This window comes from Astatotilapia calliptera, chromosome 11 (genome assembly GCF_900246225.1).
Source record: "Astatotilapia calliptera chromosome 11, fAstCal1.2, whole genome shotgun sequence".
NCBI lineage: Eukaryota > Metazoa > Chordata > Actinopteri > Cichliformes > Cichlidae > Astatotilapia > Astatotilapia calliptera.
The window spans coordinates 15,486,940-15,514,767 of record NC_039312.1 but is presented as its reverse complement, the minus strand read 5'-3'; the positions used below and the strand labels follow the sequence as shown (position 1 = coordinate 15,514,767).

At 43.3% G+C, this 27,828-nt stretch overlaps 2 protein-coding genes across 4 annotated transcripts in view; one reads left to right on the top strand and one right to left on the bottom strand.

Moving 5' to 3' along the window:
• Positions 1–9,792, top strand: part of klhl32 (kelch-like family member 32) — a 41,318-nt gene extending 31,526 nt beyond the window's left edge. For all 3 annotated transcript variants that reach the window (XM_026184454.1, XM_026184451.1, XM_026184452.1), the window contains 5 exons: positions 2,323–3,049; positions 3,201–3,259; positions 5,443–5,635; positions 7,944–8,038; positions 8,783–9,792. In XM_026184454.1, the coding sequence (XP_026040239.1) occupies positions 2,323–3,049; positions 3,201–3,259; positions 5,443–5,635; positions 7,944–8,038; positions 8,783–8,944 (1,236 nt within the window). In that variant the 3' untranslated portion in view covers positions 8,945–9,792. The remainder of the gene's footprint in view (positions 1–2,322; positions 3,050–3,200; positions 3,260–5,442; positions 5,636–7,943; positions 8,039–8,782) is intronic.
• A 585-nt stretch (positions 9,793–10,377) lies between these two features.
• mms22l (MMS22-like, DNA repair protein) lies at positions 10,378–27,516 on the bottom strand. The gene is made up of 27 exons (XM_026184446.1): positions 27,467–27,516; positions 26,901–27,065; positions 26,028–26,225; positions 25,644–25,769; positions 25,130–25,182; positions 24,308–24,395; positions 24,009–24,186; positions 23,640–23,733; positions 23,409–23,539; positions 23,063–23,176; positions 22,804–22,983; positions 22,349–22,405; positions 22,033–22,152; positions 21,579–21,814; positions 19,291–19,507; positions 18,921–19,210; positions 15,442–15,623; positions 15,036–15,186; positions 13,615–13,754; positions 13,354–13,496; positions 13,019–13,175; positions 12,751–12,896; positions 12,429–12,640; positions 12,012–12,178; positions 11,359–11,455; positions 10,998–11,165; positions 10,378–10,832 (listed from the first exon to the last, which is right to left on the bottom strand). The coding sequence occupies exons 3-27, from the start codon at positions 26,198–26,200 to the stop codon at positions 10,757–10,759; spliced, it is 3,696 nt and encodes a 1,231-aa protein (XP_026040231.1). The 5' UTR covers positions 26,201–26,225; positions 26,901–27,065; positions 27,467–27,516; the 3' UTR covers positions 10,378–10,756.
• Positions 27,517–27,828: the final 312 nt, after the last annotated feature.

Below are 27,828 nucleotides of genomic sequence, written 5' to 3'. Positions count from 1 at the left end.
TGCCCTGGGGCAGACTGACAGAAGCGAGGCTGCCATATCGCGCCATCGGCCCCTCTGGCCAACACCAGTAGGCAAGTAGGGCAAAGTGTCTTGCCCAAGGACACAACGACCAGGACAGAGAGCCCAGGGATCGAACCGGCGACCTTCCGGTTACAGATGCAATTCCCAGCCCCCTGAGCCACGGTTGCCCCCGATATATATATATATATACATACATACATACATACATACATACATACACACACACACACACATATATATATATAAAACACAAACATGTACAGAAATGCATGACACACAGCAGACGCTCAGACTAATAAACAAGAAATTAAACACTGCCATCTGCATCTCGTATACTGTTTGTTTATGTTGATGACAATGTGCAGTAGGAAGGGCTGCGTTTGACCGGGTGTTCGTCTGTCAGCGTATAGTAAGCGTGATGAACTGCCGGCATTGCGGAGTAAAGCGGCAGTGCAGGGTGGGACTCGCCGCTTTGACTGTTCATTTGCTCCAATCAGCCCCCACACCACCGCCACCGCCACCCCCGCTCTCTCTCACTTCTTTTCTCCCCTCTCTTTCTTTCTCTCCTTCTTCTCTTCTCTGATTAGGCCCACCGCGGCTCCATCAGAGCCCCAATCCCCCAGCTGTCACTCGGCCGCCCGTCTGATTGAAAACAATCAGGCCTCTGATGGCACAATTACCCTGACCCTTTAGCCAGCCGCCGCCGCCATAATCAGCCTCTGATTAGGCTGCTTTGGGGCTCCTTCACTTCACCCAGAAGGTTAATTTGGGCATCAGACGGAAGCGAGCGGCGAGCGGGGGCTGTCGTCCGAAAGGGATGGTGGGCTGCAGGGTGGTGGGGTGCACGCCAAAACCGGACTGACCTAGCTCGGGCGTCAATCATCGTCACTCAGAGTTTTCTTAGAGCCTCTCGTGCTCTGGAAATCACATTTTCTCTGCCTTTGTTTTTCCCCTCTCCCTCTCTCTCCCTCTCTCTCTATCTTGCCATCCTTTGCTCAGTCTCCCCTCCTCCCCTCACTATCTCTTTCCCTCACCCTCTTCTTTTCTCACACACACACACATACACACTCTCTCTCTCACACACTTTCTCTTTCAGCATGGAGGGGAAGGAGGGAGAAGGAGTTGATTTATTCTGTGCCCCGAGGAAGTTGTGTGATGCAGCGTGACCTTCACAGTCAGCTGCCGTAGTGCGCACACGCATGCTCACACACACACATGCGCACGCACGCACATGCACGCACGCACACTGTCACTTTAAAGCATTGAGGAGGAGAGAGGCGGGGTTAGCAGTGGAGGAAAGGGAAGACGAGACAGCAGAGTGGCACAGTTACCACAAAAAAGACAGAAGCCTGACTTGCATGTTTGTTGCATATTCACACCTTCAGAGGGGACTGAAAGGAGAAATGAGGAAAGGAAGGTTTCGTCTGGATAGCAAAGACAAGGCACGCATCCAGTGTGTGTGCATGCATCACATCTCGACTCCTGTATTATCAGTGCAGTCGTGACATTGACAGTTTTTTCCCCCTGATTTGTTCTTAGCCATCCTCGTGTCCCTTTTCCCCCTAAAAATCTTTATTCCTTTATTCGCTGTAATAAGCTCTCAGTCTCTGCGCAGATTGCGCTAACAACCACTTTGTTTTCCTGATAATGGTATCAGTGATCTCCAGTCATCTCGCCCACATTCACACCTCGTCGCAGCTAAATAACCTTCCATCGCTCTCAAGTTCAATTAAATCCCTTCCCTGCTACCCGGTTCGCCCGCGTTAAACAAAGGAGGCTGCCTGTGGATATTTACAGTCTGAATATTGAATGCTGCTGATTAATAAATGCTTGTGTGTGTGTGTGTGTGTGTGTGTTAGCAACTATGGCTGTAGTGCTGGCTCAATCTTGCCATAATAGCCTATAGGTGTCTAGAAAAATTTCTGATTAGCAGTCCTTCAGTGTTTCTTTTTTCTCTCATATTGGTTTTCTTTCCCTATCTCTATTTTTTCCCAAAGTCTTTCCTACTGATTCTTTCCTTCTACACTTCCCTCTTATCCTAACGTCTTTCCTATTTGCCTTTTGTAGGGACTGGATGAAAAACGACTGGAGCAGGGAGACTTTTGTTTCTAATTTAAAACTTGAAAAGAAACAAAAACTGAGCCATAATGAATTCAAATAATAATTTCATCAATAATACATTAAAATTGAATGAGCAGTTTTTGAATTTATGGAACCATGACAGCATGATGAATATTGTAGTCACTGTTCTTCCTGCTTGCTCTTGGTCTCTAACTGATCTTCTCTTCTTTCTGGATTTAGCTGGTTGTTCTGTGGCTCGAGCACGACTGTCGCTACCAGTACACCGAGGACCTTCTGCAGCACGTCCGCTACGGACTGATGGACGTCCCCACACTGCACCACCTTTCGCGTAGCCATCCTCTGGTCCAGTCTAGCCCTACCGCTGCAGCTCTGGTAGATGAGGCCTTGGACTACCACCGCGCCATCTTCGCTCAGCCCCTCCACCAGTCAGCCCGCACCAGACCGCGCTTCCAGTCCCTCACCCTCTACATAGTTGGAGGTCGGAAGCGGGAGGTGAGCAGAGTCCGGGAGCTGCGGTATTTCAACCCAGCTGTGCAGGAGCACGTGCGAGTGGCGGGCGGGTCGAACTGGAGCGAACTGGTCCCCATGCCTACTGGACGCAGCCACCACTGCGTGGCTGTAATGGGGAACTTCCTGTTTGTCGTAGGTGGAGAGATGGAGCACGCCACTGGGAGGACATGTGCAGTAAGGACCGCCTGTAGATATGACCCCAGGGGCAACCGTTGGACTGAGATTGCCCCCATGAAGGCATGTAGGGAACACTTTGTCCTGGGAGCTCTGGGGCAGTACCTGTACGCAGTGGGAGGCAGGAATGAGCTGAGGCAGGTGCTGCCCTCTGTGGAGCGTTACTGTCCCAAGAGGAACAAATGGATGTTCGTCCAGCCCTTTGACCGCTCGCTGTCCTGCCACGCCGGCTGCGTTGCTGACAACCTGCTCTGGGTGTCAGGTACACAAGGAGAGAACACAGACTCAGCCTGCACATTCGGTCCCATAGATGTTACTTTTATCTCACTTCTGCTACTAAGTTCACACTTTCACAGACATTTGCAGGAGAACGTGTCACTGCCAGAATCCTGAGATGTTTGTTTGTGTTCCAGGTGGGGTGACAAACACGGCTCAGTACCAAAACCGGCTGATGGTTTACGACCCAGAACAGGTAGCTGTGGACTGATTGGATTTGTTTCTGTGTGTCGAGGAAATGCATGTTCATTTTCCCTGATTACAGCTGTATACTCGATACTACGGCACACTTTATCACCATATTCCCAAAACATACTAAAGCCAACTCGAGCCAGTATTTACATATAAGCTAAGAATGAATTTACTGTGAACGAGGCTGCTGATAGAGACAAAATCACAAAGAAGTATGATTATACGCTACAGTTCATTGTACTTTCAGTGGGGTTTTCTTTTTTTGAACAGTGATTTTGTTTTACTGACAGTAACCTTACTGTTTGCATTCATCTCCTGACTCTCATCAACAGCAAACAGCAGTGATCAGTACAAAAAACAAACAAAAAAAAATACCCTTTTACACGCCCAGGTCCAAACAGCTGACACACAAAATTTCCCTCAAGCTTCATATTTTTTTTCTCAGGAGCTTTTGGAGACCAAATGTGAGGTAGATGAGATTATTTGAGTTACATTTTTCAGGTGTTCAGAAACAGAACTCTAAATTGATGGTCTGTGGTGGATGTGAACTGCTCGGTAAAGCGTTTTGGTTGCTATTATGTCAGTGCTGAGAGCTTGTTGTGTCCTTGGAATCCTTATTCAGAGCCACTTATTATGAGACTCATCCTGAGATTTTTCTCTGTGAAAGTTTGTACTGAGGTTAGCTTATAATACAGTTTACTCTGTTTGAATTGTTGTTGACTGATGATGAGACTTTTGGAAAAGTACACACCTAAACATCATCGGTGTAATAATAATGGAGTATTTTTTTTCTCTCTCCCAGAAATAAAAGCACACCTTACGTTCTCAATGACGGATAGCACAACAGGCAGGTGTCAAGTGTCTGCTAATTGATTTTCACACTGTATGGAATCAATTAAAAACATCCCAGCCACTCTGATAAATAGTAAAACTAGATTTGGGATGGGAATTGCATTTGTATACATGGTATGATTAATTTGTGCATCTGCAAAGGTGCGCTTAATGCGAAACGACACTTCCAGGACTCTACAGTGCTCTGAAAAACATTTTAAACTGAAAAAGCTGCACTTGTTCAGTCCTTTTCTAATTGCACTGTCATGAATTTTAACATTTAACATGCTAACTGAAAACTTTAGAGTTTGACATGTAGCTCTTGGATTTTTTTTGCATTTTCTCTGAGCACTCAAATGGGGTGAATTTACCCCAACTAGCAAACTGCAAAACCTTTATAGAGGTGGTCATACTTGCTCTGGTCTTCCTTAGTTTTTCAATGTAGAGGCCTGCGAAAACTTTCCTTCACACAAAGCTGTAAAGGTATGTAAAGGTAAAACAACCCCTTTGCTTATTTCAGCAAGACAAAATGTTGCAAACAGTAAAATTTAGTTCCAACTTTTGTCGTGTTTTTTCGGTTATATTTTTGAAATTAAATATGAGCTTTAAATGATTTTGATTCTGTGTGCAATAGTCAAACACACCTTTCTGCACTGGAATGTAGAGGGCTAAACATCAATCGGTTGTGTTTATAGGCAGCTGCTAAAGCCTGTATATAGTACGCGGTGTGTATGTGTGTAATGCGCATATCCATATGGGTCTGTGTTTGTACATGTCTGCGTGGAAGCGAGGGAATGAAGAAACGAAAGAGAGAGGAAGAGAGTCTCATTTGTATTCACCATGAATCTACATTCACCTGCCAGAGCAACAGCAACCCCCCACCCACTCTACCCTCAACAGATGGCCACCCGTCAGCTCCCAGCAGACACACACGCACACACACACTTTCTCTCTCTCATTCTCTGCCTCAATCAAGCACTCACACACACACACACACACACACTCACACACACAGAAAATACACTTCGACACACTTAGTGAAATGAGCAGGGATCCTCGGTGTAAAATGGAGTGGCTGAAACATATGATTAGAAATAGGGAGGGAAGTCATTAGTACAAACCTGAGCTCCAGTGTCACGTTATTTATCTAGTGCTGAGCATACATCAATTACCCATGCATGGATATGCTTAAATATTAATCTTCGTATTCATCCTCCTTCCCTTTCCACCCTCGCTGTTTCTCTCTGCCTCCCTCTTTGTACTGCATCTCTTATTTTCTCCCTTTTTCACCCCCTTCAAATTCATCTGCCGTTCCCTCCCCATATCTACTCCCCACCACCTTCGCCTCCACCTCAGGACCAGTGGTTGGCCCGCAGTCCCATGTTGCAGAGGCGAGTATACCACGTCATGGCGGCGGTGAGGAGGGAACTGTACGTGTTAGGTGGGAACGACCTGGATTACAACAACGATCGCATCTTGGTCCGCCACATCGACTCCTATAATATGGACCTGGACCAGTGGACGCGGTGCTCATTCAGCCTCCTCACAGGTGGGCAAAGCGATGAAGCCACTGTGGAAACATGCATACATGCTCAGAAATAACTGTGTGACCTGCACAACTTTTTCTGAAATGATCCATTAGATAGAAGCAGAAGAAGCTTTGGCTGTGACAGAGAAATTGCAGCTTTCTTGCTGAGAGTTAGAGGAGATAGGTGATGTCATGTCTGCGCTAACATAAAGCTACTGTCAGGAGGTGGTTAGATTAACTTAGATAAAGACTAGAACTGGGGCAGTTAACTGACTCTATCGAGAAACAATATTTGCTTCTGCTATTCACCTGACAGGATCATGAAATTCACCACTACAATCCATCTTAAACTAGAACTTGTTTATTTAATGCTGGTGTTTTGGTAAGGATTAAAAAAAACACATAGGGTGTGAACAAAATGCTTTTATGCTGGTGCTCGATCACGATACCTTTGATTTGAGCCAGACTAGCAATTTTTATATTAATAGACCAAAAGACGCACTGCCCACTGCGAGTGACTTTACTAGTGACAAACTGGGTGGGAAATGTTAACGCATTTTGCTTCTCCCATCTTCCTAGCATAAATCAGTTTGTAGTTTTTTTGACCAACAACTCTAATATTCTATTTTTGAGAAGATGTTAAATTGAAAGTGTTAGATATGCCCTACATTATACATACACATAAAGTCTGAGTTAACTAACTCATCTATCATAGCAACATATTGAAATTTCTGTTGTGTTTAGCAGCTTGAACCCACTCTGTCAGGAGCTGTGGAGCCATAAAAGAGAGCTAACTTAAGACATACAGCATCAAGAGACAGCACCCATTCCTTTATATTTTGGAGACCTTTAAAAAATGTTGTTTTGGGCCACAGTTCTCCAGGCTTTCTGAAGGTCTTTCAAAGTTGATCTTCAGACAATGATTGGTTTTTCATACATTGTCCAGTACTTGAAGCTGGCCGTTTTCAGACGTTTTTAGTTAGTCTAAAAATGTCTAATCTTAGAATTTAAACTGGTTCTTTGCTATTTGTAGGCACTTTGCCACAAGCAGCCTGTTACAAAAAATATTTTTTCCCATTTCTTTAGTTGAATCTATGAAAAATGCCAAAGGTCAGTTTGACAGACATAAAATAATATTTTTTGCACCAACAAGGAATGCTGTTAGCAGAAAACCTTGCACATCTTGGCATGTTGTACAAGTATCTACAGCAGATGAACAATTTGTGAAAGTCATGTCCTTAAGAAACAGGAGAAAAATCCAGCAAAGACCTGACACAAGACCCGAGACATTCATCAGGGCCTTTAGTTGATCCATGTACTGTTCACTGAAGCCTCATCAGAAATGGTCCCAGTGGAAGGGTGACTGCATTTCCATGTGTGTTTGCACATTTCAATTAAGCGCTGCACCTATTTGCCATTTTTATTGCAAAATATAAAGCTAAGAGGGGTGGCTCAAGACTTTTGCACCGTATCATATATTACACTTTCACGCAAACCTTAATAGTTTTTTGTCAAATCGAGCAAATTAAAAGGACGTATTTCCAAATGCACAGAGGATTTAGTGACATTTGAATACCAGTGTGATGACTAACAGCAGGCTGATACTCAAGGCCACTGTCGATCAAACTTTTTTCCAAGCTGAACATTTAATTGCTCTTTATGTAGTTGTAAATCTTTAATGAAAAACACTTCTGAAAACAAGCTTTCAGCAGCTTTAATGCTAATCTATTTAGAACACCATATATTTTTAATACAATTATGCACTGTACATATGTGGTGCTTGGAAACGTAGGCTGAGTATAACTCTCGGCTTTGCCCTCCTCTCATTAGATTAGAAACACAACACATAATGCCTCCCTGTTGGCTGCAAGTAGGTGGTAGGATGATTAAATTAAAACATATAGAGAGTATATGTCTACTTTGGACCTGAGGGTATGTTGCACCTTTTAGCCTACAGGATAGCGGTGGGATGGAACACAAGCACTGCCAAGACAATCTCACATGCATATACTGTAGGATGTGGTCATGTTTTCTCATTTTCCATTACAGGCTTTAAATTCTGGATGACTTTATTGTTATTTCCTCCTCCTCCTGTACTCCTGTTTGACTTTACACAATTGTTCTCGGATCTTTTCCTCCCATTATATCTGCAAAAGTTTAAAGACAAAGTCACAGAAAGAACACGCCATAGCTCTGCGTACACTCCCACCCTTGCCCCATCTTTCTCCATTTATCTTCCCCTCTGCCTCCTGGGGGACGTGGAAGTCATATTGTCAGGATGCCCTCTGATTGGCACAGTGAAGCATTGTGCCGTCTCTGTCCTCTTCAGGTCAGAACGAGTCTGGAGTAGCGGTCCACGATGACAGGATCTATGTAGTTGGAGGATACTCTATTTGGACCAACGAGCCTCTGGCATGCATTCAGGTGAGTCTTCAGAGTAAAGTGGTGGGTCTGCTGATTCTCATATTTGATGGCAAAATGCCAGTGACGCTCCACAGTGCAGGGCAGTGAGCACAGGGCCTACTACTTCCTACGGAGGACGTTGGGTCATTCTCATGAAGTCTGTTTCTGATTGTTTGGTCGGAGACATTCACACCAGCGGCCTCCTGGATGTCGTCCAGTTCCTCCTTGCACAAAGGGGCACATACTAGCCCTGCTGAGGGGATTAGTATTCCACAAGTTGAACTGACTTGATGATTGATTAAGTTAGTACATGCTTTAGTAGGTTGTTCAAGCAGTTTCACTAGTATTGTAGGGAACAAGTGCTCTAATGTAGGCGATTAATTCAAATCTAACCCACTATCCCCTAGTTAACAGCAAGAACCTTCCCAACTTTTCATGGCTCGTTAATCTAAAGATGAAGACCATTCTAGCTGGAATCTAGTAAGGAGCAAATGACTTTCATTAAACAATCTTTCTCTGGTATTAATATAAAGACTGAAAACAGGCTTAATTGGGATTTATTAATGGGCATAGGGTCATCTATAGCAGTTTTTAAAGACTGAAATAGGACAATATCTCTTACCTTTCCTGAGGCTGATATGTATGTTTGTATCAAATTTCATGCCTTGTGGTGGTGCCAAAGGAAAAGACATTGTTATTACTATGTACTGGCCCAGTGCCATTACTACAGCTGTGCCATATATTGCATGAGTTTTCTCTTTCCAGGTGCTGGATCTTAGCACGGAGGGAAAGGAGGAGGTTTTCTACGGGCCAACGTTGCCGTTTGCCTCCAATGGGATAGCGGCCTGTTTCCTTCCTGCTCCTTACTTCACCTGCCCAAACCTACAAACTCTACAAGTACCCCATCACAGGATAGGTGCTGTTTAAACCACTCCTTTACAAAACGTGAGGAAACCAGAACATGTGACCAGAGGATGGAGCACTTTCAGATAAACTCTCTTTTTTATTTAATTTTTTTTTTTTTTAAAGTGCTCGATTATTGGACTCAATCTGAAACACGCCATCTCTGACACCAAAATGTAATAATAATATTTTCCTGACAAGAGCCATGCTATTTAAGCTATTTAAACTTCTAGGAACAATCTGCGTTCACAACAATAAAGCATTTTTTGGTTGTATGTTTCCAAAGACTGAAACATCATGACCACTGAAGACATAAGGAGCAAGTGGGAACATAAATCTTGCAGGAAAGGGACAGGAGAAAAAGAAAAAGACAGTCATCCTAACTGTTAATAAAGACGTGGAAAGAAGATATTGCTGACCTGCTCAACTGTCCTCAAGATAATAATGAAACTGCAGTTTCTGTAACCCATTAAAGTACTGTAGGAGCATTTCTAGCTAGAACTGCTGTATAACACTTCCACGTGATCCCTATAATCACTTCGGTGGCCTGAAGAACAGCCTGCTTTCTAATCGCCTGTGCTGGTACTTGGGTTCGTAGGTAAATAACCATGCCATCTTTTTCAGTTCAAATAAGATAACAAAAAAAAAAAAACGACCTGTGTGAGTCCGACTGTTAATACACTCAGGACCTAAGACTGTGGTCTAATGAATGTCTAGTCCCATCTGCGTGCATACGTACCATATACTGAATAATGCTGATTGTCCAAAACATACTTCTGACCAAAACAAACCCCCGTTTGTCTGTCGAAAAGAAAGGTGTTGAAAACCTGGAAAATTTGCAGAATAAAGATGCAAACAGAGAATTGAAAAAAGGCGCAGGAGTGTGTTCTGTCAAGAGCAGTAGTAGTTCTAAGAGTTCGGGGGGTGAGGATGACTGCTCTTCAGTGGGAATTATTTAGCAGCAATAGATAATTGCACACTAATTTAAAGAACCACCTCAGTTTCTTTCTTTATGCATGGATTCTCCAACCAGCTCTGATGCTGCTGGAGGAAAAAGGAATGTGATGCAGCAGAAAGCTCCTCGGATGAAGGAGATGCATTGCAGTTTGATGAGGCTGGAAAATGACTAGCAATGACAGAAAATGAGACTTGGTGATTGTGGGAGACAGGAGTGAGACTTCATGTGATTAGGTGCAAACTAGAACGGGATTGGAAGAGATTGCTGAACTTGGAACGGGGAGAAAGAACGGGAGAGTGGGAACAAACAGTACTACTTCTTCCCTCTGCTCAACTTTTTTTTTAAGGTGTGGTGGTGAAGTCATTGGGCCCTGATCAAATCTGTAATTCAGACTGCTGGATATATAGATGCAGCACCTCATACCATAATCACAAATAATGTGTGCACACTTCACATTCTTCCCTTCTCTTTGTATCGAACAGAAACGAAAAGGTGGGGATGCTGGCGTGTGGCCACATTCACATTTATTGTCACATTTTTCATTCAGTAACAGTGAATCTCTTGAGATGCAAAGCTGCACTTTTTTCTTTTTTGGACAATATGTACATATCTACAGGCAGGTAATATTAAGCTTTTAATCCATGATAGGAACATGCCCATTTGTATTTTTTTTCCCTTCTACAAATCTTTTCTGTGCTTTTTTACAACTGCATTTGAGGTTTTAAGAATATTACAGATTATGCTAAACATAAATTAAACAGAATTTCTAAGGTATCCTCATTTTTTTAAGGGAAATTGACAAAAATGAAAATACAACATGATAAGAAGAGATTCTTGGAGGGGTCTGGAAGAGGTCTCTCTTTACTGGATTTTTTTTGTCACTCGCTTTCCAGACTGGTTATTTCAGCTTGCCCACTTTCCCCAAGGAGACCCAGCAACTTCACATATGCACTCCTGTTACACAAACAAATGTGGCACATTCTGTAAGTCACAGAGCTGCTGAATATTTCTTGTTCTGTATGCAACTGCAGCGCTTATTGTCTAGACAACTTAAAAATAGTTTAAAGTGATGAATGCCGTCTACATGGCTTCCAGGGTGTGATTCATGTGCTTGCTCACCTCAAGGCGATGTTCTTGCCCAGTCCTCTTTTGTGCTCAGTGTTTCTCAGACTGAGAGACAGGTTGGGGATAAGAGCTTGAACCACAGTGGGATCTAAAACAGCCACAGTCTCCAAGATGCCGTATATCTGCCTGTCGTAGACTCCCTCGTTCTCCTCCACAAACGACCTAAGAGCATCGAGATGGTAGGCATAATAAATAAATAAATGAATAAAAATGATGGATAAAAGAGGCTGTAATTTGATAATGATCTATAATTACTGTCTATGAATAATGTGTACACTTCAAATGATCTTACACAGTCGAATATTGCAAAGTTTGTCGATGCATACAGTATTTAATGCTACAAACATTCAGTTACCGTAAGACTGTGATCATCTGGTCGCATGGTCTCTCTGTAGATGCGGCACCACACCGCTCAACTACAAGCTGTAAGGCATCTGTGCTCGTCTTCCTTACTGCACATCCAAAATAAAAAAATAAAAATCACTTCACAATCACATCAATAGAGACGGGCTGGAAAGTGTTGATTATATAATGCATCAGTCTGAAATGAAGTGAATCCACTTAAATGACACTGTTATATAAAAAATGACTTTAACTTCTACTTCAATCAATCAAAACTGCAGTAAAATGTAGAGTTAACAGAAGATCTGAGTACTGCAAGTCATTAAAACAACTCCTAATCTACATAACAAGAGTTTCTGAGTAGAATTTGGCACTTTCTCACACGGGGAACAGCTGCTGGATTACAACTTTATTCGTTTATGCCACTAATGTCGCACTGTCCATATTCCTCTGCTCTGGACCATCATTACATTGCTTGTACTCAGTGAACTGTGATCATATGGAAAGCCAGACGCTCTCTTTTTATACCAACTTCTGGATTGTTAGATCTCATGATTATATAGTTTTATACTTAAGCTGCAGACAGAGAAACAGTGAGGTAGTGGAGCACTGCTATATTAAAACTTGGCTTGTAAAACTATTTAAGATTCAGATTGTCAATCTTACCCTGTGGCTCGTTGACCAGCATAATGCAGCGCAGCAGAGAGGGGAGGGGCACGGTGAGTAGGGAGGGGTCTGAGTCACCATTTCGTCTCAGAAGCTCCAACAGGAACATCAGGACGGATGCCAGACGAGGAGGGGGGGCGTGACCTTTGAACTGCAGGAAGTTCTCACTGCAAACACAAGCAGAGGTGTTTCTAGTAACTTTAAGTGGCTGTTTATGTAGACACATGGTGAAAGAAGGAAATGATGTACATGAGTCCTTGATAATAAAGGTAAGACAGCCTTTGGGGCGTTTGGAGTTTTCAGTCATTGCTGAGAGAGTTTTTGATTAAACAGGAATCACATTCAGAAATTAAGTGAACATGAAATTCAGGTCAATGCTGGATCAGGCAAATTCTTTTCATGGTTCTGCAGACCTACCAAAGAACCTCTAGGATGAGTCTCCTCAGGGCAGCTCCACGGCTGGTTGGGTTGGCCTCGCAGGCACCTAGAAGCACCGGGTGGTTGGCAATAATGCCCACAGAAGGCGAGGCAGGAAGGAAATGGTCCAAATATCTGCGAGTTACAGAACGTAGTTGCTGCTTCAGGTAAGCCCCCTGGGACTGAGACACACTAGAGGCCACAGACAGACCCTGGAAGACGATAAATGGAAGGGTCTTTATCAAAATAGCCAGGTTTCTTTCTTTAATGTAACGGCTGTGTGTTTGGACAATGTGTGTCTATATTATACATTTGTCCCTACCTGTATATACAAAGGCAGACTGTCTCTGAGAGCTTTGTCTTGCTGTGTGAGGTTGTGGGGAAGCAGCAGCCCATCCACAATGCGGAACAACAGCTGTTGTGCTTTTGATGTGGCCAGCAGGGGGCTCCAGTGCTTCACAATGCAGCCTGGTCACAGAGAAAAGAGTGTTGTACTCTCATACGCAATTCCAATAATTTCTTGCCCAGTCGTGGACTTTATACACAGTATATTCTGTGATGCGTTTGAAATTGATAAACTTTGCACCTACCAACAGCCCAGTATGCTAGCTGTATTCCCTCTTGGTTCTTGCTGACGAGAGACGGTTTAATGTGCTTCAGGATGTCACCAATGTAGTCTAGGGCTGTGGTCACCATGGCTGAACGCTCAGACAAAACCTTCAGTCCACTGTACACACTGCCTACAGCCTAACACCATGTGAAACACATAGAAACACACGCTGATGAAGGTTCACAGACGATTTTTAATTTTACTTGGACACAAAGCCGACCTGAGTTCTCTCATAACTAACTTGCTGTAAAATTTCAAAATACACAAAGACAGAATTATTCCCCAGTGTGTTTGTCACCTGTGTGCGTATGTTACCTTGACAAACATCTCCAGGGCTGCAGTCGGCTCTGGCCTGGTTGCTGTGGGATTAAGGTTGGCTCTCTGCAGAAGCCTCTCCACCTCGGGAAGCCTCAGCACAAGCCGGGTCAATTCACACAACTGTTGTTCCACAGCCCGGGCTGACGAATGCAAAAACACAAACACTGGTTATTTAAATGATAACGAAGTTCACATTAATGTAAACACTTCCTTTTTTACTTAAAGAATAGGTTGAAAACTGCTGTTGAGTATTGTTACCTGTTCTGCTGTCAGTGCCATCTGGGTTCTTGTGAAGGTGCTGCTGTAGAACACATCTGACCCAGGCCCTCACTGACAGGCTTTGTGCAGAACCAGACACAGCAACGCCAGGATCTCCACTCAGAGAGGACACCAGCTCACTGCGAAAGAGAAGAGACAGCAAGAACCTGATCACAAGTCTGTTTGGAGATGTGTGGGGCAGGGTGGGTGGGGGGCGAGGCGGTTTCTATTGACTGTCCAACTAATGCACATCTTTTCAAATGGTGGAAAGCCTAATTCAATGGAAGCAAATTCTACTTTGCAGCTTGTGCAATCACTTTAAAGCAACCCGCACAAAATAAGAAAGATAAGCTTGTCAGAAAAAAACTTCTAAAAAAGATCACTTTGGTATCTTGCAGTTGAAGGGTCAGGTACTGGCAGTTGCCCATACAAAACACACCACCTCCTTATTGCATAATAATCTTCCTGCCTCTCTTTCATTAATAAACAGTGCCCAGACAGCTCAGTAGGTAAGGCTGTGGTCTATTAACATTTTGGTTCATGGATATTATTTTAGCTTATGGCTCGTTTTCTTTCTCCATCTTGCTGGACTGGTGGAGAAGGATGTGCAGCTGATGGCCAGATAATATTCCAGATGTCTGCAATTTTAACTAGGGAACTAATTTCAAACCACAGCAGGCTATTCTGATTGGTGTTTCAGCATCTCTGTCTTTGCTAGACGCATTCCTGTAATATCTAATCTGTCTTTGTTGTAGTGGTTTCAGGCTGTGCAGGTAGAATTTCCATTAAGCACGCCACAAGTGGCCATGTTGAATCTTCCTAATGGTTTAGCCCTCTGTTAACCTTAGCCAAAGGCTCATTGCTGCAGCCAATTCCATTTCATGTTTATGTAGCTTGTTAAGAGCCTCTAACAGCTTGTGTTGTAAGCATATGAAGCACATGCACATGTCAGCGCTTATGTGATGGGAGGGACTTGGAGCTGCAGATGGAGGGTTTTTTTAAAACTCTTGGATATTTTTTTTTTCCCCTACTGCAGCTTTAGTATCACTTGGCACCGTCTGAAAAGATGTCTGTGGTTGAAATAATAATCATTCTTCTACTCTTGAGTGTAATTTTGAAGCTTTTACCTTCTGTATAAAGGCATGAATGCATTTTTATTTATTAATAACCATCTTCACTATACAAGGACACCCTGTGCTTCATTTATTAATTAGAGACGGTGTAATGTACCTGCAGAAGTTATGGAAAACAGTTTTTTTAAGTGCGTCACACAATGATGAAGCTTGATAACTAACAGGAAAAGAGGAGAACATCATTCTCATCGGACTCACCTGATGTAAAAGCATCAGGTGAGTCAAATGAAAATGTTTTGGGACAGAGAAGACTGGGGGGTGGGATTGGATTCAAAGGTCAAAGCTTACCTGTTTTGAAGCAGATGGGAAAGATAGCGAGTTACCAAGAGTGGGTGAACCATGTCATCCCACCCAAAGTATTGCATGATGGACTGAACTGAATTTGGTTGAAGGTCCTGGGGTGCCGAAGTGGGTAGATCAAAGGCGAGCAGGGTGAAACCTGAGGAAAATGAAAATAGGTCAGTGTTGTCTCAGTTAGTTGGATGATGATACGTATAGCGCTCAAAGTCATTAATGTCTTCTCTTTACTATGATCTTTGAATTTTGTGTCCTTTCCAGTTCTACCTTTTCACTCGTAAAGCCATATTTTCCCCTCAAATTTCTTTCATTTAAAATAGCTACATCAGTTTTCTTTTGTATGAGGATGCCCAGAAATCTTGCTCTCCCACCTTTCCTTCCACTGGGTCTTACTGACCTGCAGCTGCATCTGCAAGCTGTGCTGGAGGTGTCTGAGAAAGACGTAGGCTGTGCAGAAAGGGGAAGAAGTGAGCCCAGAGAGCAGCTGCTACCGCTAGGTGGCGCTCTTTCACCACACTGGCGGTAGCAGGAACCCAGGACAGGGTGGGAGCTGACTGGTCACTGCGCTGATGGACTCGTCTGGAAGGACACAGACACACAGATAAACAAATCTATCCAATGCAAAATCCAAACTCAGTGCTCCCTCTTGTGTACAAACCCCCCCCCTCCCTACTTTCTCAAATCCTTTTGCTCCACAGTTCCTCTCTTTCACTCCTCCTTCATATGTTTTCCCTCTCTTCTCTCCTGGGGGATTACTGGGTGCAGTGGTGCGCTGCAGTGTGGAGCAAAGCGGGGTGGAGGTAGGTGTGAGGAAGGAGAGGAGGATATTATAGGCATAGAGTGGAGCCTAATGCTGATCCCCTGTACACAGACTATACTTTGGCTCTTCTGGCTCATCCCTGGCCCTGGCCCCAGCCGCTACGGCAGCCCCACAGTGGCTGGCATTAGCCCAGATAAGCAGCTGAAGGAGCTGTAATCTCATTTAGACGGGAGATGATCCTTCTGTCCCCCTCATTCACCCGGATGAGGGTGTAGGGAAGCGGGGGCTAAGATGAGGTGGGGAAGAAGCAAAAGATAGAGGAACTAGCAGCCCCCTTCTATCCTATCCTTAACCACACACTCTACTCTGTTACTATATTACATACACACACGCACACACTCACACACACCTCAATGGTGCCTTCCCTTCCAGCAAGGTTGCATCTAATCCAGAGAGAGCTGAGACAATCGATTAGAGTCTGAATTCATTAGCCTCGTTACTACTGCGGAATAGGCCTTTCACACCCATCAACCCTCATTGTACAAGACATCGTCAGAGACCCCACTTAATCCTCCTCACTGTGGCTTCTTACATGTACACACAAACACATACACACACCGTTACATACCACTAGGGACCAAAGTAACCCTTCCCCCAGCTGCCTTCACTGTAAAGACATTTAAAAAAAAAAAGTAGCATCCTAACAATGCCAGGCAGACAAACACATCAGACGCACACATGGGCATACATGGAATTAACTCCACGTCCCCTGTTTCCTTACTTTGTCCTCACATTTGTATCTAATGTAAAGGTGTTTTTTTCCTTTATAAGAAGACACTTGACAGTAGTTGTCCTTGACTATCGGGGGGGGGGGGGGGGGGAATCAAAACCCGCTAAAAGGTCTTAATGCTCACAAAGGAAAAAGCTTCACAGGAAGGCTTGTATTTTATCAAGCCAAGGAGATGGGGATTAATTGTTTGTGCCAAAAACAGATCCAACAGACTGTGCCAATGCCAGCTCACCTCGTCAACCAGCGTCACCCCCATCCTCCTACAGCGGAGGGTCATGGGAAGAAATAAAATTGAGGAATTATGCCTGTTACTGGCTTCTTGCCTCAGCACCATGACGATGGCTATCAAGAGTGAATGTTCGGACCCTACGCCGCCTCAACCATTGGCAGAATAATTCTCATAATGTGTGCAGATTCCACATGGCTCTTAATAGACATAATGATGCACACACTAAATTTGCCAGGCTACATAATTGCCCATTAATTGTGTCACAGAAAAGGCATTAATCACAAAGAGATACCGAAAATTGCCAGGCCGAAGAATTATATTTAATTTGGCGGCATGAATTGGAAAGAGAGAGAGCACGGTATTTTAATTTTTTTTTTTTATTTGGTTAAATGGGTCATGGTGGTCCAGGCCATAACACAGAGGGCCTCTGAGAGTTCTCTTCTTCTCCTCTCACTCCTTGGCCATTAATGTGCAAATGTGTGCCCTTCAACCCCAAGATCTGAGATGGGAAGTCTGGGAATTAGCAAAGCTAACGAGATACTGTGTTACAAGCGGCTGGCACTGAAATAAGAAACGAGTACACCTCGGTTAGTGTTTCACTTTGGGGGTGTGGACAGTTGTGTAGGTTTGTGTGTGCTGAGAGGATGGTAGTGCACACTGGAGAATTAAAGCAATCATACACCTACATGAAACAGCAAGAGGGCTCGGTAACACTTAATTTTACAATGCCCTTTTTCTGAGGTTTCAGATCATTTATTAACCTTTTCAAAGTAGCGTAAGCATAAAGACGTAGTAACACTCTGAGTGCTACAAAACTCCAGAAACAATATATATCTAGGGGTATATTGAAAAATCAGATATATACTCAACAAAGCTGCGTATCAAACCTCATTACTTTGACATAAAATGGACAGCACATTGTGTGCACTGAATACATTTGCTAATAAATGTTCACTTAGTTTTCACCTTTAGTGATGGAGCCACAGGAAACCATCACCAAAACTCTGTAGGATTTTTTTCAAAACAAACCTCACTAGCCTGGTTTCCAGGAGCTGCAAGCAACAACTTTTTTGATAAAATAGTCTGGATGCTACCAATTGAGAACTCTAACAACTAAGTGGAGCACATACAAAGGTAAAGCAACCAAAGAGAAACCATTTCACCTAGCAGCTGGTGAAGGCCACAACAAAGCTCAAAGATAAGTTAATTTTGAGTTTATAATGGCCACATGGTCATAAATTCAAAATAGGCATTTTTTCCCAATATAAAATGATAGTTGTTGTCAAAGACTTTAATGCCTTTGCACAGCATACTGGTGTAACTTAGGAGCATGAAACACTTAAAATTAATTCATCCATGCAATTATAAGAAGCCGCTTTAATTGTTGTTCAGAGCTATTACAAACATAATAGGTTGCAAACAAACTAACTCTTCTAAATAACACCAGATTAGCGTGTAAAATATACACGTCTTTCCTCACTGTCTGATATCTGTCCACTGTGGCCTCTGTTCCATCTCTACCTCCCATAAACAGAGTGCGTTTCAGATGTGGCTCTCTGACCTTCAGTTGGGGTTGTTCATGTAACGAACACCCCTGTCCTACAGCTGAACTCATTCTGGTGCCCTACTGACCACTGTCTCTCAACACACCCACAGCACTGCTGCCGTCCTCATAAAGACAGGAGGGTCCAAAGAGGGTCCCCTGGGCCCGTAATTCTAATCAGGGCTACTACTGCAGCACCTGGTTAGGGTGACCCGGAGCCACTGGTCCTCCTGAGACTAACTGGGGCCTCAGTGCTACACAGGCTTTTTACAGACACCCATTCCTGCTGACAGCACAATCCGCTTATTGTCAGTATGAGAAGTGAGTGGACTCTGGGATGGGATGGGGAGAGCAGAAGAGATCACTCTCTTCTTCCGTAGAGACTTATCAGATTTTAATAAAAGCTTAGCTTGGCCTTTGCCAGAAAACATTTGTCTGGATGTGTCTACTATCTGTGAGGGAGTAGCTATCAGTGAATGATGAAAGAATGAGGGAAACTGAGGAGAAGTAAGAGATACCTGGGAGCTGGTGAATATTTACACCTGCTCTCTCACCTGAGCTGCGCAAGGACGATCTGCAGAAAACCCAGGGCAGAATTCAGCTCGGACTGGCGGCAGGCAGGCAGCAACCAATTGAACCCGTCACCGAGTAGCTTTTCCTCTGATAGGCTGAGAGTGGTGCTGGTCTCAAACACCTCGGCCACACCCTCCAGGTAGGACCCAAGTGGCCCCCATAGGGCAAGCCTGCGTGAGACCTCTGTGGTTTTGTTGTAGAACTCTTTGGCTGTCTCGTTAAAGGAGGAAGTCAGCAGGCTAGCCTGAGCTCCAACATCCAGACCCCGCTCCTGGAGCAAACATACGATGGTCCATCAGTTTTGTTATTTTTAATTAAAATCTTTTTTTATGTTATGGTAAACAAATATACCTGGAATAGCAACACCATTGACAGATGCCCTCTCCAGATTAGTGTGCGGTGTCCAAGAGGAGAGTTAGAGGGCAGAAAGCCAAGCAGCTCACAAGCTCTGCTGGCCACATCCTCCAGGTCTGCCTGCCGGGCCACTACCAGAAACAGCAGCAGAAAGTTCATGAGACCTGCTTCTGACAGCTCCTGCATCTTCTTTGGGGAGAACTTAGAGTAAATCCTGGACACACAGAGACCAAAGTAAGAAAGAAAGAGGAAGGACAAAGGTTTTCAGGTATGCCACAAGAGATGGACAGCATCATGTCACACAAGACAAAGAAACAAATGGTTGCATTGTTTATTTTTAGATTATTATCCTATTTCACTTTTTTCTTTACTTCCACTATCCAATTCATTAGAAATGATTTATTCTTCTGAAACACCCTGACTTTAAACGCTGACTAACTGAACTTTCCACCCCTGTAGTGCACCCCACCACCTGCCTCCATCACCTTCTCAGCTCCAGGGGGAGAGGCTGGGCTCCCCAGCCTATGTGGGTGAGAGAGAAAGGAAAAAGCAAGAGAGTAAGTAAGAATAGAGAACCACCCAGCACGCTGTTAGATCCTGCGGGCACTGTGGAGAAATGCCTTTAAAGATCATGTTAAATGTCAGAGACACTCAGACACACAGCAGTAGGCGCTCAGTCCCTCTCTCTACAGCCAAACCAATTTACTGCAACAACAGAGAGAGATCAATAAAACCACACACACATGCGCACACACACACAGAGCTTGCTCGCCTGGCAGGAAAACACAGAAGGCTGGAGCCCCCTAGCCCTCCCCATCCTAAAATACAGATGCAGCCCACACAGGTGAGTAGAGCTGCTGTTTCGGTCAAAACACAAACAGCGCACATCCCAAGACAAACTCAGTGTAAGAAGTATGACTGGTATAAAAGGAGTGGAGAAAAATGAGACGGAAACTGGGAAAGACCAGGTTAACACCACAACCAGCTTAGTTACACCCACAGAGAACTATAAAAGGAAAAGGTGGTGAAGCATACAGTCAGAGTGAGCAGGGAGGGAGATTTAAATAGATGAATGGCTAGTATGTAACAGGGATATAAGCTGCACACTGGGAGATAGCAGAGGGGATTTTCTGTGTTCTCCCAACCTGTCTCTCTGTTTGTTTATTCTGGACAGCTTTTTTTTCTGGAGGCAAGCAGATGCTCCTAACTCCCAGCATTGGAGAGCAACATGCTTGCAGTCGATCCCATTAATGTGGTCGTCACGGGTGTCCCGCAGAGCCTAGCCAGGAGTGGGAACGCTGCCGAAGCGTTGTGGAGATACAGTCGGCACGCCTCGCGCCTCCTTAGGAGGAGGAGGTAGTGGTGATAGTTTTGGTGGAGGGAGATGGAGGGAGGTGAAGGGGATGGGGGTGGGGATCTGGACCTGTCCCAGCCCAGCCTGGCTGTCGCCAGACTGCCTACCACCCACATCCCCCTGCTCCCCCACCACCCAAGCTCCCCTCTCTCCGTGTTGGAAACCAACACAGCTTCGTTAAGGCGAATTAACCGCCACGCTCGTTAGCTAATTAGCCCCCATGTCTGCAGTGCTACAGAGCACATTCCAGACAGAGGGAAGTCATTAGGCGGATTTATCTACGGCTGCCTCCCTCTGGCACACAGCCGGCCTGGGATATAGGATGGACCAGTACATGGTTCTGATGCATCCATCAGCTTCTTGTCCTTTGTCTATTTTTTTTTCTTTATTTCCTATTCAAACACGCACTGTATTCTTCTCTTCAACGGCCTCACACACTGAAACCATGTCACTGCTCTAGGGAGCAGGTGCACAGCCTGTGTGTTTGTGTGTGCATCAGTAGGAGGCTTCTTGGGTCTGGCCTCTGCTGGAGAGCAGGTGGTTGACTCCTGAGACACCTGCTCCACCGGTGGGCCTGAGTAAATATCAAAGACGCACCGGGAGACTGCGATACACCTGGCACGTACACAAACAAGACTCAAATGCATGACAGTTTGCAAACACACATGTTGTGTGTGTATTTATGCAAGCGAGTGCTTACACATAGGCAAATCCAAACACCATTTAAACACATCACACATTTAAAGATCAAGTGGGAAGGGGAAATCTATATAGCCTATCCCTGATTAGTAATCACTGCTGAAAGACTCCAAATCAAAACCCCACAATATAGAGTATATAGTGTTATGGTTGTCAAACCTACTTTTCAAGGTGGAAGAAAATGTGAAGGATCGAGAGCTACAAAGCTTCTCAGCCTTCTCTCCATCCTTACCTCCCTTTGATCTGTCTCTGTGGGACTCCTCCAGCCCGATCCTGTGCAAGGCACAGGGCCAGCACTCGAAGAAAGATGTGGAAGGAGTTGGCAGAGCGATAGAGCTGGGTGTATCCAGGAGAGCGAAGGGGAGGCAGGGAGCAGCAGCTCCGGGCCTGCTCCAACAGAGCTAAAGGTGTCTTGCATAAAGTGCCCAGGGCAGAAATCCCCAGCCAGGGCACGGTAAATGAGGCACTCTGAAGAGGAGTGACAGAGCATAATATATAACTGTAGAGCCCTTGTTAACCAGGGTGCAGCATGACATGCTTAGAATTAGAAGTATGGTGTGAATAAAGGAGCAACAAATAAGACATTTCAAAAATTGATGGTTAGACACAAAAGTAAGCTACTTGTAGTAAATTGGTCAGCAAATCAAATGTATACACTTCATGATAAGCCACAGATGTTATTTTACCAAATTCTTGCTGTAGTAATCCCAGAGGGTGGACACAGCACTGGTGCTCGGTTCCCACATCAGACAAAGACTGAGGCAGGAGTGGACATGCATCCTGAACTGCTCCTCTGCTAGACCTCCCTGTTATCTCACACACACACACACACACACACACACACACACACACACACACACACACACACACACACACACACACACACACACACACACACACACACACACACACACACACACACACACACACACACACCATTTAAAAACACTATGATCTTAAAGGGTTCAAAAACTGAATATCGCAACTAGAAACTGCGCTTACCTTACAAGATAATTTGAGCAACTCATCCACAAAGGTCCAGTTATCCCCCAGGTTTTTCTGCAGATGAAGATAAATTAATGAGAGACACTTAAAAACAACAACTCACAGTATTCTATATTCATCATAATAGTCTTCAAGAATCAGTGTATTGAAAGTGTAGTCTGCCGCTCTGCTCTTTAATGCAGTCTCATGGTTGTGCCGTAAACTGTTGGAAACAACACCAATTCAGTGCAAGGTTCATTTGGTCATTTTGTTGAGACAATGCCCACGAAATGAGGGAATTAGGTTAAGTACAAACACAATATATTGTTGTTAAAACCTTGTTGTTAAAAGGGTTAGTGTTTAAGATGAAACAAATTGCAGTTTTATATGTCAGAAAAAATCTTACATAGAAACACTTTTCTGTTCATTTGGAACATCTTTAGGTATCATTATTGCAATTATTAGTTTCTTACCTCATTCTGGACCATCATGCCGCTCCGACTATACTGGCCTAGCATTGATAAATGAGTGACCAGCCACCATGTGAATCCTAGAGGGTCCTTACAGTGTGTGGGGAGGCCACTGAACTGCTCAGCAGCAGGTTTTCCTAAAACCAGAGGCCTCAGCAACGAGTTGATGTAGCTCCAGAAAGACTAAAGGGAGCACACATTAGTTAAATACTGTCAGAATCAAAGTTTACTGTGTGACAGAACATGCGTGTATGTGTGTTACCTGTGTGTGCAACTCTTTATTCCTGTGTTCCAGAAGGTACATGAGCAGGACCCACAACTCTTTGGTGCAGGTGCAAAGGTAATGATGGCTGCTCAGCGCCTCTGTAGGCCTCACCTACAAATAAACAGGATCAATTAAACACAGTGAGTTGCCAACTAAAGCTTTATTCTACACTAAAATGTTTTTTGTTGCACATTGCGATGCCTTCTGTGTGCAGCTTCGATCCAGTTTTTGCTAACCAACTACAAAATGTGCCAATTATATGAGAAACACTTAGAATTTCAGCTTAAAAACATAACTCTGAAATACCACTGCTGCATCTAGTGAGATGAAATGAACCACCCACCTTGCTGTATTTGCCCATGGCCAGTCCAGTAAGGTCACACAGCAGACTGCACAGGTGTTCGTCAAACAGGCTGCTATCAGTCAGGTTCTCTCCCGTCAGGTCCACAAACTTGTGGGCGTACACCACCTGGCCTGAAGACAGAATGAGTAAAATTACAAAGAGCCTGTTTCCATCATAATTCAATAGCTCTTTAGTTATTTCCTAGGTGAGAATTCTGCTGCAAACACAAACCCTGAATCTTGTGACCAAGTAGGTGAAGGATCTCCAAAACTGACCAATGGATGTCTAGATGAAGGTGTAGCAAATGCCAGGAGGGAGGTAAAATCTGTAAAAGGAACACAGATTTCTCATTTCAATGTGAAAAGAAGAAAAATCAGCTGGGTGATAAAACTGTAGTCATAAAACCTAATGCTCAGTTGATAATATATAGCCTTTGTACTCTGGTATGCCAGCCCCACATTGTCTGCATCTGTTTTAAATGCTGTCTTTGGGGTTTTTTTCCTTCGGTTTTTAAGCTCCCTAACACCTTTGTAATCAATGCCTTACATTAAATCTCTACTCAAGTTAGATCTAAACAAACCAACTAGCGTTTGGCCGTACCTTTCCGTGATTCTGTATAGTAAAGGCACTTTGAACATTAGCAGGCAGGTCTTTGAGTCGTCCTACGAGGAGAGTGATCCCAAAAAGTTCCTCCAAAAGAGCAGAGGGGAACTGAGCCTCCAGCTCCTCGTAAGGGTGTGACTGAGCTGCATCCAGGGACCTGGAAGGCTGGAGATATCTGAACATATGCAAAAGGGGTATCCAATCAAACATTCAAATAAACAAAAACCCCATGACACCATAATATATTAACATGTTTTTATTAGTTCCAGTGTGACATGAAAATGTGTTAAAATTACCTGTGTAGAAAGACTTTGACATACTGAAGAAATGTAACACATTCTTGCCAGAGTTCTTCTGCTTTATAGTGGAGATTTCCAGCTTGACCTAAAACATCAAAAGGGTGCTGTAGGTAGTACTCATAATATGTCTACGGTATCAGAGATCAGATCACTCTGAAAATGACTATTGTACAGCTCATATATACATATCAAATACATTCAAATTGTTCATAAAAATATATATATAGAAAACAACTCTCTAGAAATTATGGGATTTAATTTGCAGAATAATTATTTTTATTTATTCTGGACATTTCATTCTTTAACCCTCTCAAGGCAGGCGTTGCCGATTTGCAACAGTTAAAAACTAACAACCTGATTACCCCACATACATATTTTATGAGTTGTTTTTTTTACTCAGAAGTACCACTGCAGGACTTGGTTGTGCATTAGCAACAAAAAGTTTAATTTGAGCCTGAGAGGGTTAACATATTTGAAGCCCTCGGTAATTCCTACACTTATTTCACTTGATTTAACTAGTTTTTATCACTCTCCTACAAGCTGATAAGCTGATCAGACCATTTTCTGTCCTCACATAATATGCCTTAACTAGGATTAAAAATCTGATCCAAGTTCCAAAGGGGTTGACAGAACCTGCATAAAAATGTTTCAAATCTTTTTTCTGCTAATTATATAAACAAGCAATGCACATAAACAACCTGTATATCCAACTAATACACAAACTATGCCTATGTAAGCAAACAGTGGCTTACTGTGCGAACAAAATACTGACAATAAACTAAAAGACTGTTAGTTGGACTAATGATTACACAGACTTACCAAAGTCATTTGAGTTGGACTTAACTAAAGTCTCCAACTTGTAAATCCGTTGTCTGAAACATAACACAGAACAGAAGAGACCCTGTAAATGGATATGAAGGATGTCTTTTTCAATAATGTATCAGGAATATATATGAAATATTTTAAAGAATGATTTCATGACCACACTTTTGCTGCCGTGGAAAAGAATTAAGTGGTAGAAACAACAGATTTTAACTCTTTCCTTTATAAAGATGATATCTGATGACTTCCCATAACAACATGTTTTGTTGCTTCATTACATATCAGTAAAGGTTTTCACAATGATTAGAATAGTATCAGGGTTTTTCCAAAGGTAGCTGCATAGGCAAAGACCACCCTCACTAACTCTCAATACACACCCAGTCATTTCTATAAGGAGGCGTCAAACAACCGCTCAGTTCAGAAGACAGCTCCTAGGTTAATTCTAATAGGCTTTCAAAGGGTAAAGAGTTAAAGCAGACTGAAATAACGTATGCTTTACATCATGCCTTACCTGAAGAGGCCAAACAGTAGTTTTGTAGATTCCACCAGTGCTGTCTCTGTCACCCAGGAGAAGCCAAAGATGTCCACTGTGTCCGTCTCATATTCTGCAGGGGCTGGGTCAAGACGCAAGAGTAGCCTGGAGTGGATGCAATGACTGCAGTGAGATTTTAAAGCTTTTCTCCTAGTGGAACTTTAGCAGCTACAACATCACAGGGGAGGTAAATGGAATTACATTTGAGGTGTTATAAGTACAAAAAAACTGACCTCTGAATAAATTACACAGAAAAATGACCGATTTTATAAAAGACTGTTCTTACTGACAGCATTTCTCAGGCACAAAATAGTGCCAGACAATTTTGTACGATTACAGTCAGCTGGCAGAAGGTAATTATACCGTTTCAAGGAGCCTCTAACAACGTATCCCTCTGTGGAAAGTACTCCAGCGGGATCATCTTTTACATCAGAGCAGCAGAAACACGGTGGTCGAACTGGAGCCAGGTCACATAGACTGTCTCCTGCAAATGGGGAAACTGGCGGGGTGAGGGACTGGCTGAAGTCATCTGACATGGTGTCAGTGCAGAATCAATTTGACCTGAAATGACCAAAAAAAAAGAAAAAAAAGAAATCACAGCGCAAAATACTGAGAGAATGCTTTTTTGTCAGTGGTTTGCAAAACTGTGTTCATATGTAAATATTCAACAAGTTATTCACAAATACACTGGGATGATGTATAATTTAATACCACATACAATTTAAACAAAAGGGTTTCACAGCAATATTTTAGCATTTTACTTTGTAAGTACAAATGTACCTTACAGTACATTTGTACTTACATACAAGTACTGGTACTCAACGCAGAGCATACAAAACTACATCTAATTTTGCAGAGTTGTGCACAATTAGATGTAGTTTTAAAGGAAACATGAGCAGAAAGCAGGGAAAAAATATCTTTGGAGCAACATAAATGAATTTATTGAATGTATAAGTGACGGGCATGTATGTTATTGCATATAGCTAGCCAACGAACAAGTACTTCACAATGGATCCGACATGAGAGTATAAAACATTTCATAGAAGTTACGAAGTGCAAATTTAACACTTAACGTATCTACATTATACGCTTTATGCATGATAATGCTAGCGTTAACTTTCTAGCATACGCTGTGCCGACACGACAGCACAGTTAAGTCAAACAAAACTATTTTTAACAGGCAAACTAAAGACAGAAAAGCCTCCAAAAACAACTGTTAATGAAATATGAACTAACCTGTTAGTTCGGCTTCTTGTATATTTAGTAGTTTGTGAATTTTACTTCCCAGTATTCATCGCTGTTTGTGTTTTCAGCCGGTCCCGCGCGCTCACACTACGCAGGCGCACACTCGCTCCACGCCCGATGATTGGTCCGAAGTTTACTACTGGGAGGAACCTAATCCTTTGACAGACACACAACAAGAGGTCTCACTGCTAAGCGCTTCCTCTGTCGCAATGTCTCTCCGGGCAGCTTTTAAGATATTTAGAATTGTAGTTGTTTTATAGTCGGTTCAGCAGCTGTATTTATCGTGAGTTGTATTAAAGAGCAACCTGAACTTCCTCTGTATACCACTAACAGCGCTGAGCTCTCTCATTAAACAAATAAAATAATTACATTCAGTTTCTTCTCGGTCTTTGTTAAGACATACACGCTAACTTGAAATTAAGTTTACATAACAGATGTTAAATACAGACTCGGGAAAACAATACTATGTGGATATATGAAAAAATATTTAGAGCATTATCGTCATAGCATGTATGTGCGTACACAGTTGCTCACAAAAAAGCACTGAACCAAAGCACCTGTTCCGTGCCGTGACTTTTTCCCGGGATTTGTCAAGTCACTTGTCCCCCTCGGTCCCACTGTCGGGGTTCCGCCCAAATGAATACAAAATAATGGACCGTATGAAAAAGAATTTAAAGCAGGCTAACCCTAATTTCCATATGCAGATCTGTCTCTCCCAACAGTCCCTCTCGCCATCACACCATTTCTTGCATTCTAATGCATTCTCACATCTTTACAAAATCCCCCCTTCCGCCACACGCCGTGGATGTGCTCGTTTTGCCGACTTACAAAATCGTTATTTCTGCACGTTTGACTTGTTCTGTGAGAAGGTGCTCTGTAGATGCGGTGTTTTGCATGCTCTAATTTGCATCTTTTATTA